This window comes from Peromyscus eremicus, chromosome 8a (assembly GCF_949786415.1).
Source record: "Peromyscus eremicus chromosome 8a, PerEre_H2_v1, whole genome shotgun sequence".
Taxonomy (NCBI): domain Eukaryota; kingdom Metazoa; phylum Chordata; class Mammalia; order Rodentia; family Cricetidae; genus Peromyscus; species Peromyscus eremicus.
The window spans coordinates 77,435,257-77,450,861 of record NC_081423.1 but is presented as its reverse complement, the minus strand read 5'-3'; the positions used below and the strand labels follow the sequence as shown (position 1 = coordinate 77,450,861).

At 47.7% G+C, this 15,605-nt stretch overlaps 2 protein-coding genes across 2 annotated transcripts; one reads left to right on the top strand and one right to left on the bottom strand.

Annotated features, from left to right (window-relative positions):
- Positions 1 to 384: 384 nt before the first annotated feature.
- Positions 385 to 7,288, bottom strand: Mrpl27 (mitochondrial ribosomal protein L27). Its single transcript, XM_059271573.1, has 4 exons — positions 7,193 to 7,288; positions 4,055 to 4,180; positions 3,417 to 3,484; positions 385 to 656 (listed from the first exon to the last, which is right to left on the bottom strand). Exons 1-4 carry the CDS (start codon positions 7,230 to 7,232, stop codon positions 450 to 452), a joined length of 441 nt encoding a protein of 146 aa, XP_059127556.1. The 5' UTR covers positions 7,233 to 7,288; the 3' UTR covers positions 385 to 449.
- Positions 7,289 to 7,292: 4 nt separating this feature from the next.
- Positions 7,293 to 15,605, top strand: Eme1 (essential meiotic structure-specific endonuclease 1). Its single transcript, XM_059271572.1, has 9 exons — positions 7,293 to 7,336; positions 9,321 to 10,117; positions 10,203 to 10,330; positions 12,317 to 12,403; positions 12,496 to 12,614; positions 12,792 to 12,912; positions 13,144 to 13,259; positions 14,577 to 14,766; positions 14,982 to 15,605. The coding sequence occupies exons 2-9, from the start codon at positions 9,346 to 9,348 to the stop codon at positions 15,156 to 15,158; spliced, it is 1,710 nt and encodes a 569-aa protein (XP_059127555.1). The 5' UTR covers positions 7,293 to 7,336; positions 9,321 to 9,345; the 3' UTR covers positions 15,159 to 15,605.

Here is a 15,605-nt window from a genome sequence, read left to right as displayed (position 1 = left end):
TGACCCCTGTGAAAGACTCATTCAATCTCCAAAGGGGTCAGGGCACTCCCAGGTTGAGAACCACTGCTTTAGAATGTAAGCCCTCCTCTCTTCCTCTAAGGGGTGGTGTCGATAAATCTCCTTAAAACCAGGTCCCTTCCTCAGTTCTTGCTCTGGAGGTCTCTTCTTTTCTTTTAGTGTACACGAGCAAGCATGGCTAGGAAACAGAGCAGTACGCAGCCCCATCTGGCCTTGTCCCCAGATGGCACAGATGCAGGACTCCAGCTAGCTTTATTGATGCTCCAGTCGGAGCTACCGAAGGGTTTCCAGCAGTCACAGCACAAAGGCTCCTGCAGAGTCACCATCCACAGGCCTGTTCTGTGGGGACCTTGCCCTCACCCTGACCCTTGACTTTCGCTATCACATGCTCCTGTGACCTGGGCTCTAGGCTCCATCCAGTCAGAAGGACTTCAAAGCATGGCTACCAGTTTGAAGGTTCCCTCAGGTTTGGCAGGAACCACATGGACGAACGTCTTGTAGAGCACAGCACCCTTGGGCAGACTGGTGACCAGATCCACAGCCTCCGAGTTTTTGGGATTGGGCACGTAGACCTCTTTCGTGTAGCGGACTATCCCCTCCTCCAGGGCATAGAGGCACTTGTTCTTCCCAAGTCCCACCTGCAACACACAGACCTGGTCAGCTGGAATTTGGCAGGTGCTCTGCCCCAAGGCCTCAGGCCAGATTCTCCTTCAGAGCGAAGTCTGGAGCAGAAGGGCAGGCTCTGGGAAGTCCCTCTCAGGTCTCTCTTTCCTGCTTGGCACTTCTTTGCCTCTGCTCCTTCACCAGCTCCACAGGAGAGGAGGGAAAAGAAAACACCCAGACACGGGTAATAGCAGTAATGTCAACACAGCTCGGCAGAAGTGCCAGCGGACAGATCCCCAAGCCAGGCCCACAAAGGAGCCACAACTCACTGCCCCTGAGAGCATACTCTGTTTACAGTTATAAAGTTTAGGTTCCACGGAAAATACAGATCAAGGTTGTGGGGTCCTGCGTATGCTAATAAAACAGTAATGGCATTGGCTAATACACACAGTGCTTACACAGTAAGTGCTCACAGTTAAGTCCTGAGGTTAACATTATACTCATTTCCTACCTAGTGCATTAGATATAGTCCCAACCCCCTCTTCAGATAATACAAAGTGTTTTAATAAATAATTTAATAGAGATTTTTTTAAAGATTTATTTATTATGTATACAGTATTTCTCCTACATGTTGCCTGCAGGCCAGAAGAGGGCACCAGATCTCATTATTGATGCTTGTGAGCCACCATGTGGTTCTTGGGAATTGAACTCAAAACTTCTGGAAGAGTAGCCACTATTCTTAACCTCTGAGCCACTTCACCAGCCCCTTAATACAGATTTTTAAACTGCCTATACTTTTTTCTTTTACAACTTGAAATTAGATGTATATTTTAAAAAAAAGAAAGAAAGAAATTAGAGGTATAGTAAAACCAGATGGGTTGGAGAGATGACTCAGTGGCTAGAAGCACTTGCTGTTCTTCCAGAGGACCTGAGTTGAGTTCCCAGCACCCACAGCAGCTCACAACTGCCTGTAACTCCAGTTCCAGATAATCCAGCACTTTTCTGGCCTCCTAGAATACCCACACACAGAGACATAGATAGATAGACAGACAGGAAGGAAGGAAGGAAGGAAGGAAGGAAGGAAGGAAGGAAGGAAGGAAGGAAGATAGGAAGATACAGGCATAGATAGACAGACAGACAGACAGATATTTCTTAAGAAAAGAAAAAGGGGCTGGAGAGATGGCTCAGAGGTTAAGAGCACTGACTGTTCTTCCAGAGGTCCTGAGTTCAATTCCCAGCAACCACATGGTAGCTCACAACCATCTGTAATGAGATTTGGTACCCTCTTCTGGCCTGCAGTCATACATGCTGTATACCTAATAAATAAATAAATCTTAAAAAAAAAAATTAAAAAAAAAAAAAAAGAAAAGAAAAAGAAAGTAAGTTAGGCATGGTAGTGCATGCCTGCAATGTCTGCCAGGACTTAGAAGGGGATCACTGTAATTTTTAAGACCAGCTTAGGATACATGGAAAGTTCCAGGCCAGCCAGAGGTACATAGCAAGGATACCTTGTCTCAAAAACAAACAACAAAAACCGGATGTGTGGCAAGCCATACACAAGCAGTCTGTACCATCTGGTGTCTCTCTCTGATTAAAAGCATGAGTCTATAAGCCAGGAGAGGTGGCACCAGCTGTAATCCCAACACTCAGGTGGCTGCGACAGGAGGATGGAAAATTCAAGGCCAGCTTAGGCTATATATGAAACCCTTTCTAAACAAATAAACAACAACATAATAATAATAATAATAATAATAATACAGTTCAAATCCTAGCTCTGCTAAATACCATGTGATCTTCAGCAAGTTACTTTCCTGTGTCTGCAAAATGTGGATAAACTCCCCACTTCACAGGGTCATCTTAAGGATGGAGGGAATGGACCATGAAGAACTTGGAGCATACTAAGCTCAAACATATCAGCTTCTACTGTTATTATTTTAGTAAGAATTCACATCAATGTCTTCCTGTGGGAGGGGGTTGAGAGTGGGGATTGCTAATAGGGTCTCACTCCATAGTCTTAGCTGGCCTGGAACTCAATATGTTGACTGGGCTGGCCTTGAACTCAAGAGATCTGCCTGCCTTTGAGTTGAGTGCTGGGTTGAAGGCATACACCACTATGCTGGACTTGATGTTTAACATTTTTATTTTATGTATGTGAGTGTTTTGCCTGCATGTATGTCTGTGTACCACTTGCATGCCTGCTACCATTGAGGAAAGAGAGGGTATCAGATCCCCTAGAACTGGAGTTACAGATGGTTGTGAATCATCATGTGGGTGCTGGGAATTGAATCTAGGTTCCCTTAACTGCTGAGCCATCTCCCAGCTCCTTTGATGTTGTTTTTAACTGAAGGAAAAGTATTTATTGAATCTGATTCTAATAGAATAAAAATATTCTTCCTTTTGAGTCATAAGAGGGGAAATGTCTTAAAATTACAAATTGATAAAAACACTGAAAAGTACATGTATCAGTAAGAAGTATGCCATTTTCAGAAGATAACTGTATTTTAAGCACATTGTTTCTAGGTCCTCAGGCAGCTGCAAATGCCCCATATATCATATCATTATATAACCCACTTGCATTTTCTATGGAAGAGAAAAATGAGGCCCAGGACATGCTATGATCTAATGTTAGGCAAATCTCAGCTTTAACTAGAGTTCCACCACTCCCCGAGCCTCTGGCATTTCAACCATAAAATAGAGATGACATCCACCTCACAGGGACAGGCTGAGGACAAAAGGCATGAACATGAAAAGGCTGCCCCAGGAAAGAGAAGGGGGAAGGGCACAGAGCAACTCACATGGGCGCCTGGGTGCCATCGAAACTGACGCTGAGTGCCAAGGATGTTACCAGCATGAACATAGTGACCTAAAAGAGAAGTCCACAGGTGAGCTGACTCTGTACCAGTGTTCACAGAAGCACAGCACAATGCTAAGAAATCACAACAGCACAGGGTTGCCACAACCTCCAAGCCTGCTCCTGGACCACACCTCCAAGATGGTCCTACAAAATAGCGCCTGGGGCTGGAGAGATGGCTTAGAGGTTAAGAGCACCGACTGCTCTTCCAGAGGTCCTGAGTTCAATTCCCAGCACCCACATGGTGGTTCAAAACCATCTGTAATGAGATCTGGTGCCCTCTTCTGTATACATAATAAATAAATAAATCTTTAAAAAAAAAAAAAAAAAAAAAAAAACAAAACAAAATAGCGCCTGACCCCCTCCTCCAGCAGCCTCTCTTTGGTTGCATGGCTAAGAAACCAGAAATCAATGGGGCCCCTACCCCTCCCTAGATCTCATCTGCCCTTCAACATGGAGCCAATGCTATGGTGAACTGCGAGAGTACAGAGTGAGGCGCTTCGTGGTAGTTTAGCTCGTGTAAGAAAGAGCAGGGCAGCATCATGGGGCGCAGCTGGAAAAGAGAACCAAGCACACCCTCACCTTCCATTTTCTTGATGCCGTAGTGTTTGCCTCGCGATTTCCCACCAAGGTTCTTCGAGCTGCCGCCTGTCTTCTTGGATGCATATCTGACGGCAAGGGCTGGAGCTGCCTCGGGGCTCAACAGGGCTGTAAGCGCAGAGAAAACAGAAACACTGCTCAGTGGGGCTCCCAAACAGGATGCACGTTCTTTGCCTCTGTGGATCATTTGCTAAGCTGAGAAGCAGCAAGGGAGATGAGCAAGATGAAAGGTGTGAAGGGAACAGGAATGCTAAGTGTATGGTATTCAGAGAATGCCTGGGCAGGGAGCAATTCATACTTGGAATGGGCCAAGAGGTAAGCATGGTGTGGGTCGGGGTGTGTGTGTGTGTGTGTGTGTGTGTGTGTGTGTGTGTGTGTCTGTGTCTGTGTCTGTGTGTCTGTGTCTGTGAGTCAGGGAGGGCAGGCAATGAGCTTAAATGGGGAAAAAAATAAACATCATGTGCTCTGGTTCCTGACACATTCAGTCCTGCTGAGTATGGAGACAGGGGTGGACACTGGAGAGCGGCCTGCTTCAAAAACTCAGTCTCATGCCCTAGGGAAGGGCCGGACCATGGGACATGGAAAGAGCCTTCGGCTCCCCTCACTCACCCCTTTCTTAGCTGGCCACTCACCCACTGAACACCTGTCAACTGCACACCGGAAGAACAGCCTGTCAGGGTGCTTCTGACAGGCAGCTGGTCATTTCCAAAAGGTCCTTTCTTCCCAGAGCCATCAGCAGATGTTCAACCGAGGTCAGCACTACTCTGACCTCTTCACTCACCCCCAAGTGCTCAACAACATTTATTTGAAAAGGGAAAATGACGTGGGAGGAGTTGAAGGGGTAGATGTGGTCAAAATACAGTGTACATATGAATACAATTCTCAAAGAGTAACAATACTTAAAAAAACATCGGGGGCTGGAGAGATGGCTCAGTGGTTAAGAGCACTGACTGCTCTTCCAGAGGACCCGGGTTCAATTCCCAGCACCCACATGGCAGCTCACAACTGTCTGTAACTCCAGTTCCAGGGGACCCTCAGACAGACATACATGCAGGCAAAACACCAATGCGCATAAAATAAAAATAAACAAATTATTTAAAAAAAAAAAAAACAAAACAAAAACGCCGGGCAGTGGTGGCACACGTCTTTAATCCCATCACTCGGGAGGCAGAGCCAGGCAGATCTCTGTGAGTTCGAGGCCAGCCTGGGCTATGGAGTGAGTTCCAGGAAAGGCGCAAAGCTACACAGAGAAACCCTGTCTTGAAAAAACCATTATCGTGCTCGCTTCGGCAGCACATATACTAAAATTGGAAAAAACCATTATCTAAGAAGCATACTAATGGGGCTGCAGAGACGGCTCAGAGGTTAGCAGCACTGACTGTCCTTGCAGAGGACCTCAGTTCAGTTTCTTGCACTCATGCACAGCTCACAGCCATCCGTAACTCCAGTTCCAGGGGATCCGATGGCTTTTTCTGACCTCTGTGGGCACCAGGCACACAACATGGCACACACACATACACGCATACACATAAAATTCAGGCTAACACGGACAGTTGGCTGCCTGTTTCTAGGTCTCTAGACAAAAATTATAGGATCGTGTCAGTACCTGTAGAGAAGCTTTACGGGTGTTTGAAGCATAAGCTCATGGTGCAAGTTACCTACGTTTCTCAAATTCTCATGAAAACAGAAACTAGCTGGGATACAGGACTAGAGATGAGAACCTACAGAGCAGGCCAGGCAGGGTGGCACAAGAACGTCTTTGTTCTCAGCACTCAGGAGGCAGAGCTAGGCGGATCTCTGTAAATTCAAGGCTATCTGATCTACAGAGTGAGTTCCAGCAGGACAGCCAGGCGTACAAAGTGAGACCCTGTCTCAAAAACAAACAATAAATAAAAAAATGAAAATAAAGGAAAGAGAACTTACAGAGACATGTTCAATGTCCAGCACTGGAATCTTGCTAACTTTAAACATCCACTTTTTTTTTTTTTCCTGTAGCCCAAGCAGGCCTTGAACTTGCAATCCTCTGGCTTCAGCCTCACATAAAAACTATTGTTACAGACATGTATTACCTGGCTTTAGTCACTGACTTATGGGTGACTGATGGTTTGCTTCATCTATATTGTTTCATTAATCTTTGCTCTTGTGAAAAACAAGGGGAACCTGCAGGTTACGTCTCTTCCCTCATTTTACAGACCAGTAAGACCTGTGGAGTCTATCTTCAGAACCGATGTCCTATTCATCTCCTTCCCTCCAAGTTCACCACCATCACCACTAATATCTTGGCCAAATTATCCTATAGCTCGGCTACTATTCCAGTTTTCCGGCTGGTTTGCCATACTGGTTATTTTATTTATTTATAGCTTTTGAGACTGTGATCCAGGCTGGCCTTAGACCTGAGGCAATCCTCCTGCCTCTGGCTCCCAAGTGCAGGGATTACAGGCACCACCATTTCTGGTCCCATTTCATTTCTGTTTATTTATTTGCATCCAGTCCGCCTCCTCTTAACTTGCTACTCAAAATATATAACTAGAATAAGTCACTTTCTTGCTTTCTCTCTACAAGAGGGTTAGGTCTGTCTCTTTTAAGTCTTAATAGTTATCTCTTCAAAAGACTTCCTTGAGGACCTATTCTAAGACTCTTCACAGCATTTATCACAACTACGACTAAGTTATTTACGGGTGTATTGCCTTACCTACTGAACTTACAAGGGGTTGTAATCACGTTTACGCTGATACTCTCGACAGCGACTCACCAGACCTGAGCGTTGGTCATGGTAATATACGCCTGAAAACTCTGCACTAAGACGCAAACTATACAGTGAGGAAAAAAAAGCTAAGTCCTGAATAATGACGCGATTAACTTTCTTGAACTTATTCTTCTCCATGTACGAAGGGATTCCCATAAACCCAGAGGAGATGAGGCAGCCAGAGGAACGCTCTCGTCCTGCACGCCCACCCTCCGGCAGCACCGCCCACCACGGGTCACGTGGCCGGAGACAGTCGGCCTCTAAAGGTTGCGATCCCCTCTCCCCTTTGGCATCCAGGGTTCACCATGAGATCCAGTTCCCATCTCCCAACCTCCCTGCTGCCTCGCCCTACAACAGCCACAGCACTGAGCTACCTGCTGTCCTTGCCCTCAGCGCAAGAACTGCCGACGCCATGTTTCCTTCGCATTCGCTTCCGGGCTGGGAAATCTGCTTCCGATACTAGGAGCTCTACTTCCGGATCCTGCGTACAGTTCAAACAGTGGCGGGAGCAGTAGCAGGTGAGCGCTGATCTCCTGGGGTTTGTGGCAGGTATCTCTGGGGGCTTCTGCAATGGACCGCTGGCCTCAGAGGCGGGGAGATGGCCGGCATGGACGTCTGTCCCACTGCGGGAGTCACCCGGAGCCTAGGGAGGGACCAGGATGAGGCTCAGCCAGATTCTGTGCTAAACTGGTTGAAGATGCACAATTTCATTTAATTCCTACAAACCTAAATTATTGGTATTGTGTTAAAGAAACTGAGATCCAAGAAGGTTTCAAGGATTATCCTAGGTCACAATAATTATTTACTGAAAGAATGACTCATGTAACCCAGCAGTTCCAGGCAGGCGTTAGTATACTCACGGGAAGTGTGAAAACATACCCATTTAAAATATTTGCATGCCTTGTATCCCAGCACTCCGCAGGCAGAGCCAGGCGTATCTCTGTGAGTTCGAGGCCAGCCTGGTCTAGAGAGCGAGATCCAGGACAGGCACCAAAACTACACAGAGAACTCACTTTGTAGACCAGGCTGGCCTCGAACTCACAGAGATCTGCCTGCCTCTGCCTCCCGAGTGCTGGGATTAAAGGTGTGCGCCACCACCACCCGGCATGTAGGCTGTTCTTGAACTCAAAGTATCCTCCTGTATCTTCCTCCCAAGAGGGGGGATTGCAGTTGTGCACCAGCATGCCCAGTTTTTAATAGGATTTCTTTTCGTGGTGGTGAAGGCTTTCTGGAATTAGATGATGGTAATGGTTAACAATACAAACATTACTAGACCTCATTAATCTGTATGAGTGATTTATTTGTTTACCTGCTAAGTGTAATGATGGGGATTAAACTCATGCTTGACTCTATACATGCTAAGAAAGCACTCTACCACTGAACTACTATTCCAACTCCTACACTATATTTTAAATAATATATACTATTTCTGGGACTTATAAATGTGGATTAAAATAAAAAGTAATTATGTGAATTATTATTTTTTCTTCACTGTGTGTATGTGTATGCACACAAGCACACTCAGGTATGCATGTGGAGATCAGAGGACAACTTTTGGGCGTCAGTTCTCCTTCCACCATGTCAGTTCTGGGGACTGAACTCAGGTTAGCAGCCTAGGTGACATGCGTCTTTGCTTGTTGAGCCATCTTCTTAACCTATGTGTTTGTAAAATTCATGGATTTTTATTTGATGCATCTGGAGGCCAGAAGAGGGCGTTAGATCTTCCTGGAGCTGAAATGACAGGTGGTTGTGAGAGCTGTCCAGTGTGGGGGCCGGGAACTGGACTTGGTCCTCTGTAAGAGCAGTACAAACTCTTAACCGCTATCTGCAGCACCAGCACGTTCTTGATTTTGTTTTGTTTGTTTTTGTAAAGATCTCCATGTTAGGGGCTAGGGAAATGGCTCAGAGGTGCTTGCTGCCGAGCCTGATGACATGGGTTCAATCCCCAGGGCTCACATTGTGGAAAGACAAAACCAACTTCCTGCAAGTCCTCTGATTGCCAGATATGGGCTGGGGTATGCACACGCCCACACACAAACACAAATATTTTTAGATCATTTTTAATGATCTCCATGTCAAATCAGGAATGATTGTGCATACTTGTAATCCTAGCACTTGTGAGTGAGAGGCGGAGAGATCAGTTCACAGTCATTCTCAGCTACATGAATTCAAGCCTGAGCTACATGAGACTCTCAAAAAGACAAAACAGAAAACTGTGTTGAATGCAGAGATCAGCAAGGGGCTAGTATTGTGTTTTGTTAGTATTCCCATTAAAGTTTTGTAATAGTAACCATATTTTGATCATAACTCACCATGACCTAGAAAGGTTTTGAAGTGGGGATCTTGTTGGCGTACCAGTGTGTCCATTTCGAGTTCCAGATTGAATGTGTTGGAGCACGCCCTATTTCTCTGATTCTCTTAACGTAGTTATCTTCATAAAGCTTGGCCACCTCTAGCGGACCAGCTTGAATGCTCTCATATATGTCTGCTCTCTCCTTTTAGGCAATTAATGTGATAACGTGTGTTGATGGCTCTAAGAAAGCCATCCCTCTCCATGCTTTCCACGGAGAGTGATTCTGAGGAATTGCCCACATTTGCCTTTCTGAAGAAGGAACCACCTTCAGCTGACAGGAATCAGCCTCAGAGGGAGAATGTAGTGGTGGTCACCTCAGATTCTGAGGCCTCCTGTCCTCTGTCACCCGGCTTGGAAGATCCACCGTCTGTCCTAGATGCAGCTGAAGCTCCCACACAAGCAGGGCCAGTCAGAGTGCTAAGCAGTGGAAGTGAGGATGAAGATGTATTTGTCCCCCTGGCCGAGCGGATCACGTGTAAGTTTTTGACACACAAGCAGCTGAGCACTGAGCACTCTAGCTCCTCACTTAAAACTGTTTTGGATCATCAAAATAATACAAGTGGACCATGTGACTGGAAAAAGCAGCCATTTCCAAAGATCCCTGCTGACGTTCCTCTGCGCAGTGCCTTAGAGAAGAGCCCAGCAAATGACGGGGACTCTGTCATAGACAGTCTATGCCATCAGCTTCCAGATCACCAGTCTACCCGCAGCGAGTTGGCAGTAACTAAAACAATTCCCGACGTCCCTCTACCTCAGAAGAGAACCAAGCGTAGTCAGAAGGTCCAGAAAAGAGGTTCTCAGGGATGCTGGCAGCCAAGCCAAGCAAGCAGGAAGGAAAACACCCCAAGGCCGCACGAGAAGAAAAAGAAGACAGCGATGGTCGATAGGCTGAAAGCCCAGAGGCCGGAGGAATGCCTGAAGCATATTGTGGTGGTGCTGGACCCAGGTTCTCCCATATTCCAGCTCCCCCCTGAGCCCGGTTGTCTGTGTTCTGGACTCCCCCATGATCAGTCCTTTCCAATCTATTGCAGTGCTTTTACAGATGGAAGGTGGGGGCCAGCTCCTGGGAGCACTGCAGTCTTTGGAGTGCAGCTGCGTGATTGAAGCCCAGGCCGTGCCTCAAAGTATCACTTGGAGGAGGAGGATAGAGCTGGTAGAGGTACGAGCTTCTGGCTGGAGACTCTCCTGCCCCTTCACCCTCTAGGACTGCCGCACTGCCCCTGGTTGAGACTGAGTGACTCAGCTGTTACTGTCCCCAAGTCTGAAGGGATGAGGGGAGGAAGTGGCGAGCAGAATCCAGAAGAATGAGAGGGCCCACACTATGACGGGAAATGAACAGGCAGGGTTCATTCTCTCCCCCTCTAGTGTACCACTCGGGTTCCTAGCTGGGAGCCCAGGGGCCTGGGGATCCTGTGATGTCTAAGTGTAGTTAAGCAGAGTGGGACAGGGGAAGAGAATTTGTGTGCCTCCCTAGTTCTCTAACTGGACTTGGGGATGGGAGCAACTGTGTTTAAATCCTGGCTTGACTGCCAGACCCTGCAGTTTATCACACGTCTTTGTACTTCAGTTGCCTGTTGTGGAGTGAGGCCACTGGTAACATCACTTTTCCCTGTTGGAGGGTCTAAGTGAGGTCACCTGGCACTAGCATCTGGTAGGCTTAGGGCACATATTCATCCTCCAGCCCGGGATCTCACGGTGCTGTACTGACTGTTCCCATCATCCCCGCTATCTGTGAATCCAGACACTCTACCCTTCAAGAGTTTAGAAACGAAACATTAAGATGTTTGTCTCCCTCTCCTTTGTCCCTCATAGCTCTCTCAGTAACTTAGGACAGTCACCTACACATTTAACTTGTATTATTAGCAAAACTGTATTCATAGCTGGGCATGGTGGCACACACCTTTAATTCCAGCACTTCGGAGACAGAAGCAGGTGCATCTCTGAGTTTGAAATCAGCCTGGTTTGTATATAATGATCAGGCCACTATGTATTGAGGCCCTGTCTCAGAAACAAACAACGAAACCTCTTGTCTTCAGAGCAGTTTGTCTTTGAAGACACTTTGCACATTCTCTCCTCTTCCGATCACAGCTGTCCTGAAGGCTGAAATCTCCACACTTCCCAGACAGAGACATGGGATCAGAAAAGCTGAATGCCTGCTTCCGGGTCACAGCTGGAACTCGACCCCAGAGCTCCCCACTTGCACCCTGCTATGTTAGGAGTCTTGCATTTGGATTCTAGGGACCATGAGAAAACTGCCCAAGTCTTGCTCCCAGTCACTCTTCAGCACCCTGTTACTGTGGGGTGGTTGGCCCTGAAGCACCTTGGCTTTGACTGAGCCCTTGGTCTGATGAAGGTTTTCTTTTTTATCTTTTCTCCCTGGTGCTGCTGGGGATGGAGCTCAGGGCTTCATGTGTACTAAGTAAACACTCTACTTGAGCTACATACCCAGCACCAATGCCCCCTCCTTTTTTGTTCTAAGATAGGGTCTCTCTATGTAGTCCTGGCTGGCCTTAAACTCAAATCCACCTGCCTCTGCCTCCCAAGTGCTGAGATTAAAGGCATTCGTCACCATGCCTGGCAATCCTTTCTTATTCTCGTTTTTTAATTTAGTTTATTTTTGAGACAGGGTTTCTCTGTGTAGCCCTGAGTGACCTGGAACTCTCTATGTAGACCAGGCTGGCCTCGAACTCACAGAGATCTCCCTACCAATGCCTCCTGAGAGCTGGGATTAACGGTGTGTGCCACCACTCTCAGCTTTAAAAATGTGTTATTGTTGTGTACATGTGTATGTGCCGTGGTGCATGTGTGGAGGTCAGAGGACAACTCTGTGGCATCACTTCTCTCCTTCCACTTTTACATGGGTTCCAGGCATCGAACTCCAGTCACCAGACTTGTGTGGCAAGTACTTTTAGCCACTGGATCACCTTACCCACCCTGTTCATATTCTGTCCCTGAGATGCAGTGCACCAGGCCTGAACAAACAGTTGAGGGGGAGGGACTGGATCACAGGTAGTTTTTCTTGCCACCATGACATCATCCAAGAAGGAAAGGCTATATTCCATAGGGCCATTCACCCAGATCCAGCCCACCCACAGGTACCACAGCTGCTGACCTGCCCTTTGCTGTGTTCTCGGGTCTTTTGCAGGATGGAAAAGACTGGGTGGAAGAGCCGACCATCCTGGTGTTGCTCCTGGCAGAGGCCTTCATGTCCATGGTCAACAACTTAGAGCAGGTGTGCGGGGCCAGGGAGTAGAACTGAGGCATGGAATGGTGCCAGCCTCTTCCCAAGGAGCCAATGTTAATGCCCTTTCTGCCACTATGCAGGGAAGTCCGGGCAGCACTGAGAAAGGGAAGGAGACACTTCGGGGCTTTGTAACTGATGTCACAGCAAGGACAGGGAAAGCATTGTCACTGGTGATTGTGGACCAGGAGAAATGCTTCAGGTATGGATATGCCCTATAGATATAGGCCTTAAAGGGGCAGTTCATGGTTTATCAAGAGGAAGCTTATTCACCCTGGCTACGAGGTGTTCTGCAAGATGGTGACCCTGTCAAGCGTGGGCTATGCTGGTCAATTATCTCGCAACACTTGCCTGGCTCAGTTGGGGGCTGCTGTTCCAGGGCTCAGAATCCTCCAAGGAGAAGAAAATCAGGAATGGCAAATAAACAGGCCAAAGAGAAGCAGCAGAAGAAACAAGAGTCTAGCACAAGGCTCATGATGTCCAGGGTAGACATGGAAGAGGTAAGGAATCCTGTTGCCCGGGTCAGGTGAGTGCTCACTGGTTATCTAACGAGGTTTCCAACTGAGACCAAATAAAAGGCACACGAGCACTTGTCTCCCTTGGATTGAGTAGGAAAGGGATAAATAGAGCCAAGAGGTTGAGTGCAGCTTTAGTGAACATTGAGAAGACTTCCGACCAGTCTTTCCACTCTTCTAGTGTATTATAGTTTATTGTTGCCTTTGGGTTCCTAGGCTTTGGTGGATCTGCAGCTACACACAGAAGCCCAGGTTCGGATGGTGCAGAGCTGGAAAGAGCTGGCTGACTTCACCTGTGCATTTACAAAGGCTGTAGCTGAAGCTCCCTTCAAGTGAGTGACCTGGCTAGCCTCCCCACCTCCACCCTCTGCCCACGCCAGGTCATGCTTTTCCCTTGGTTCTTGCAGCCAGAGAAAATATGCCCTTCTCCTAAACTGCCACTGGCCCAGTGTCTGTTTTTAGGCAGAAGCCTATCTTAAGCTGGAGATTCTTGGCAAAAGCTTCAAATCTAGGGAGCTGGAGAGATGGCTCAGAGGTTAAGAACACTTGCTGCTCTTGTACAGGACCCAGACTGTTCCCAGCATCCACATGGCAGCTCACAACTGTCTGTAAGTCCAGTTCCAAGGGATCTAACACTTCTGGCCTGTGAGGACGCCAGGCAAGTAAGTGATACACATATATACATGGAGGCAAATACATATAAAATAAAGACCTCAATTCCAGCCCTTTATAAAAATACTCTCTTTAACTTAGATGTAAGTCTATTGTATAAGTTGATGCTGGACTACTAGGATTCATTCAGGTCAGATCCTGAGTGATCCAAGTCAGAACTGAAAACTCAGGGACCTCAGAGACAGCCCTGTCCAGGTGCTTTATTTTATATTGAGGGAACTGAGAACTAATTGAGTCATCTAAGCCTCCAGCAAGTGAGAACCAGAAACAGATTTCAAATTGCCCAATTCTCAGTCCCCTGTGCCTCCACATCAGGGAAAAAACCCCAATACCTTCTCTAGTGAAAAGGACTAGATGCAGGCAGGGGTTGTTTTTTAATCTTTCTGCATGTGTATATGTGTGTATGCACATGTATGAGAGTGTGAGCAATAACCTCAGGTACAGGCCCTTACCGGAAATGCAGGAACTCCTTTGCCACTGCGTATGTAGGGACAGCTGGCCTGTGACTCCAGGGATCTGTCTCCATATCCCATAACCCTCTGTAGGTCTGGGGTTCCAGATGCAGCGAGCACTTTACCCACTCACTCATGCCCTGAGGCCCCAGATGCAATTTTCTTTTCATGTGTATGGAGGTTTTGCCTGCATGTGTGCATGACACGTGTGCAGTGCCCAAGGCAGGCAGAAGGGGGCACCAGAGCCTTTGGAGTTGGAGTCGGGTGGTAGTGAGCTGCCATGAGTGCTGGGAGAGCAGTCAGGAATCTTAACTGCTGAGCCCTCAGCCCCACCCCACCCCACCCCCAACTAAATGCAATTTTTAAGGGAACCTTCAACCAACACGGTGCTTGAGAAGGAAGACTCAAACTGGCCTGCTGTAACACTGAGTCTACCTCCAGGTCACCGGAGAACTTTTCAGTCCACAGTTGACGGGACAAATAAGTAGGAGGGAGGAACTTAGGTTCCCAATGGTGCTCTTGCAGGAAGCTCCGGGATCAAACCAGCTTTACCTTCTGCCTGGAGAAAGACTGGGCTGGAGGGATGAAAGTGGACCCAGCTGGTAGGGGACTCGCACTCGTCTGGAGGAGGCAGATCCAGCAGCTGAACCGAGTCAGTTTGGAAATGGCCAGTGCTATTGTGGATACCTATCCCTCACCACAGCTCCTGGTGCAGGTATACTGCTATGGGTGGCCTGACTCTCCAAAGTGCCTGAGGGAGGTTTTGTTGAGGGGCCAAGAATGTAGGTCAGCAGTGTGGGTTGTCTGGCCTGAGGAAGGACAGGTTCCCCTGCCTTAAACTGACCTGACTATCCTCTTATCCTGGCTCTGGAACCAAGGGATGGCCGTGGATGGGTGGTATGGGACTGAGGGGTCATTTACCACTTTCAGGCGTATCAGCGGTGTTTTTCCGAGCAAGAATGCCAGAATTTGCTGGCTGACATACAGGTACGCCGTGGAGAAGGTGTGACAGCCACCTCCCGCCGTGTTGGGCCAGAACTATCCAGGCGGATCTACCTTCAGATGACCACACTGCAACCAGATCTCATCTTAGACAGTGTTGACTGACACCCCTCAGCAACAGCCTGTTTCCCCAACCTTGACCCTGACAGCAGAGAGGGGCCAGAAGTACGCCCTAGGTACAGTTAGGGATTGAGTCTCCTTGTGGGAACAGAGAAGGCTGAGACACTTGAATCTACTTGACCAGCATTTACTGGTCCTCTCCCTGCAAACCAGAAGCCGTGGACAACCGACCACCCCATGCTGCCCCAGTCGACCCTCCCAACACAGAGGAGAAAGGCAGACCACTCAGACACAGATTTAATAATTGTAGAAATCCAAAGAATAAGCATCAAATCTCGAAGTCAGAGTGAACTCTTGCCTGCGGGTTGGCTTGACTAGGCTCAGCCACTGAGCTGCCTCAACCAGCCAGGGAACTAGGACTCGGCTGACTTCTGTTTTCATGATGTCACCATGTGTAGTATGTACTTTATCAATAAAGCATTTGTACCAATG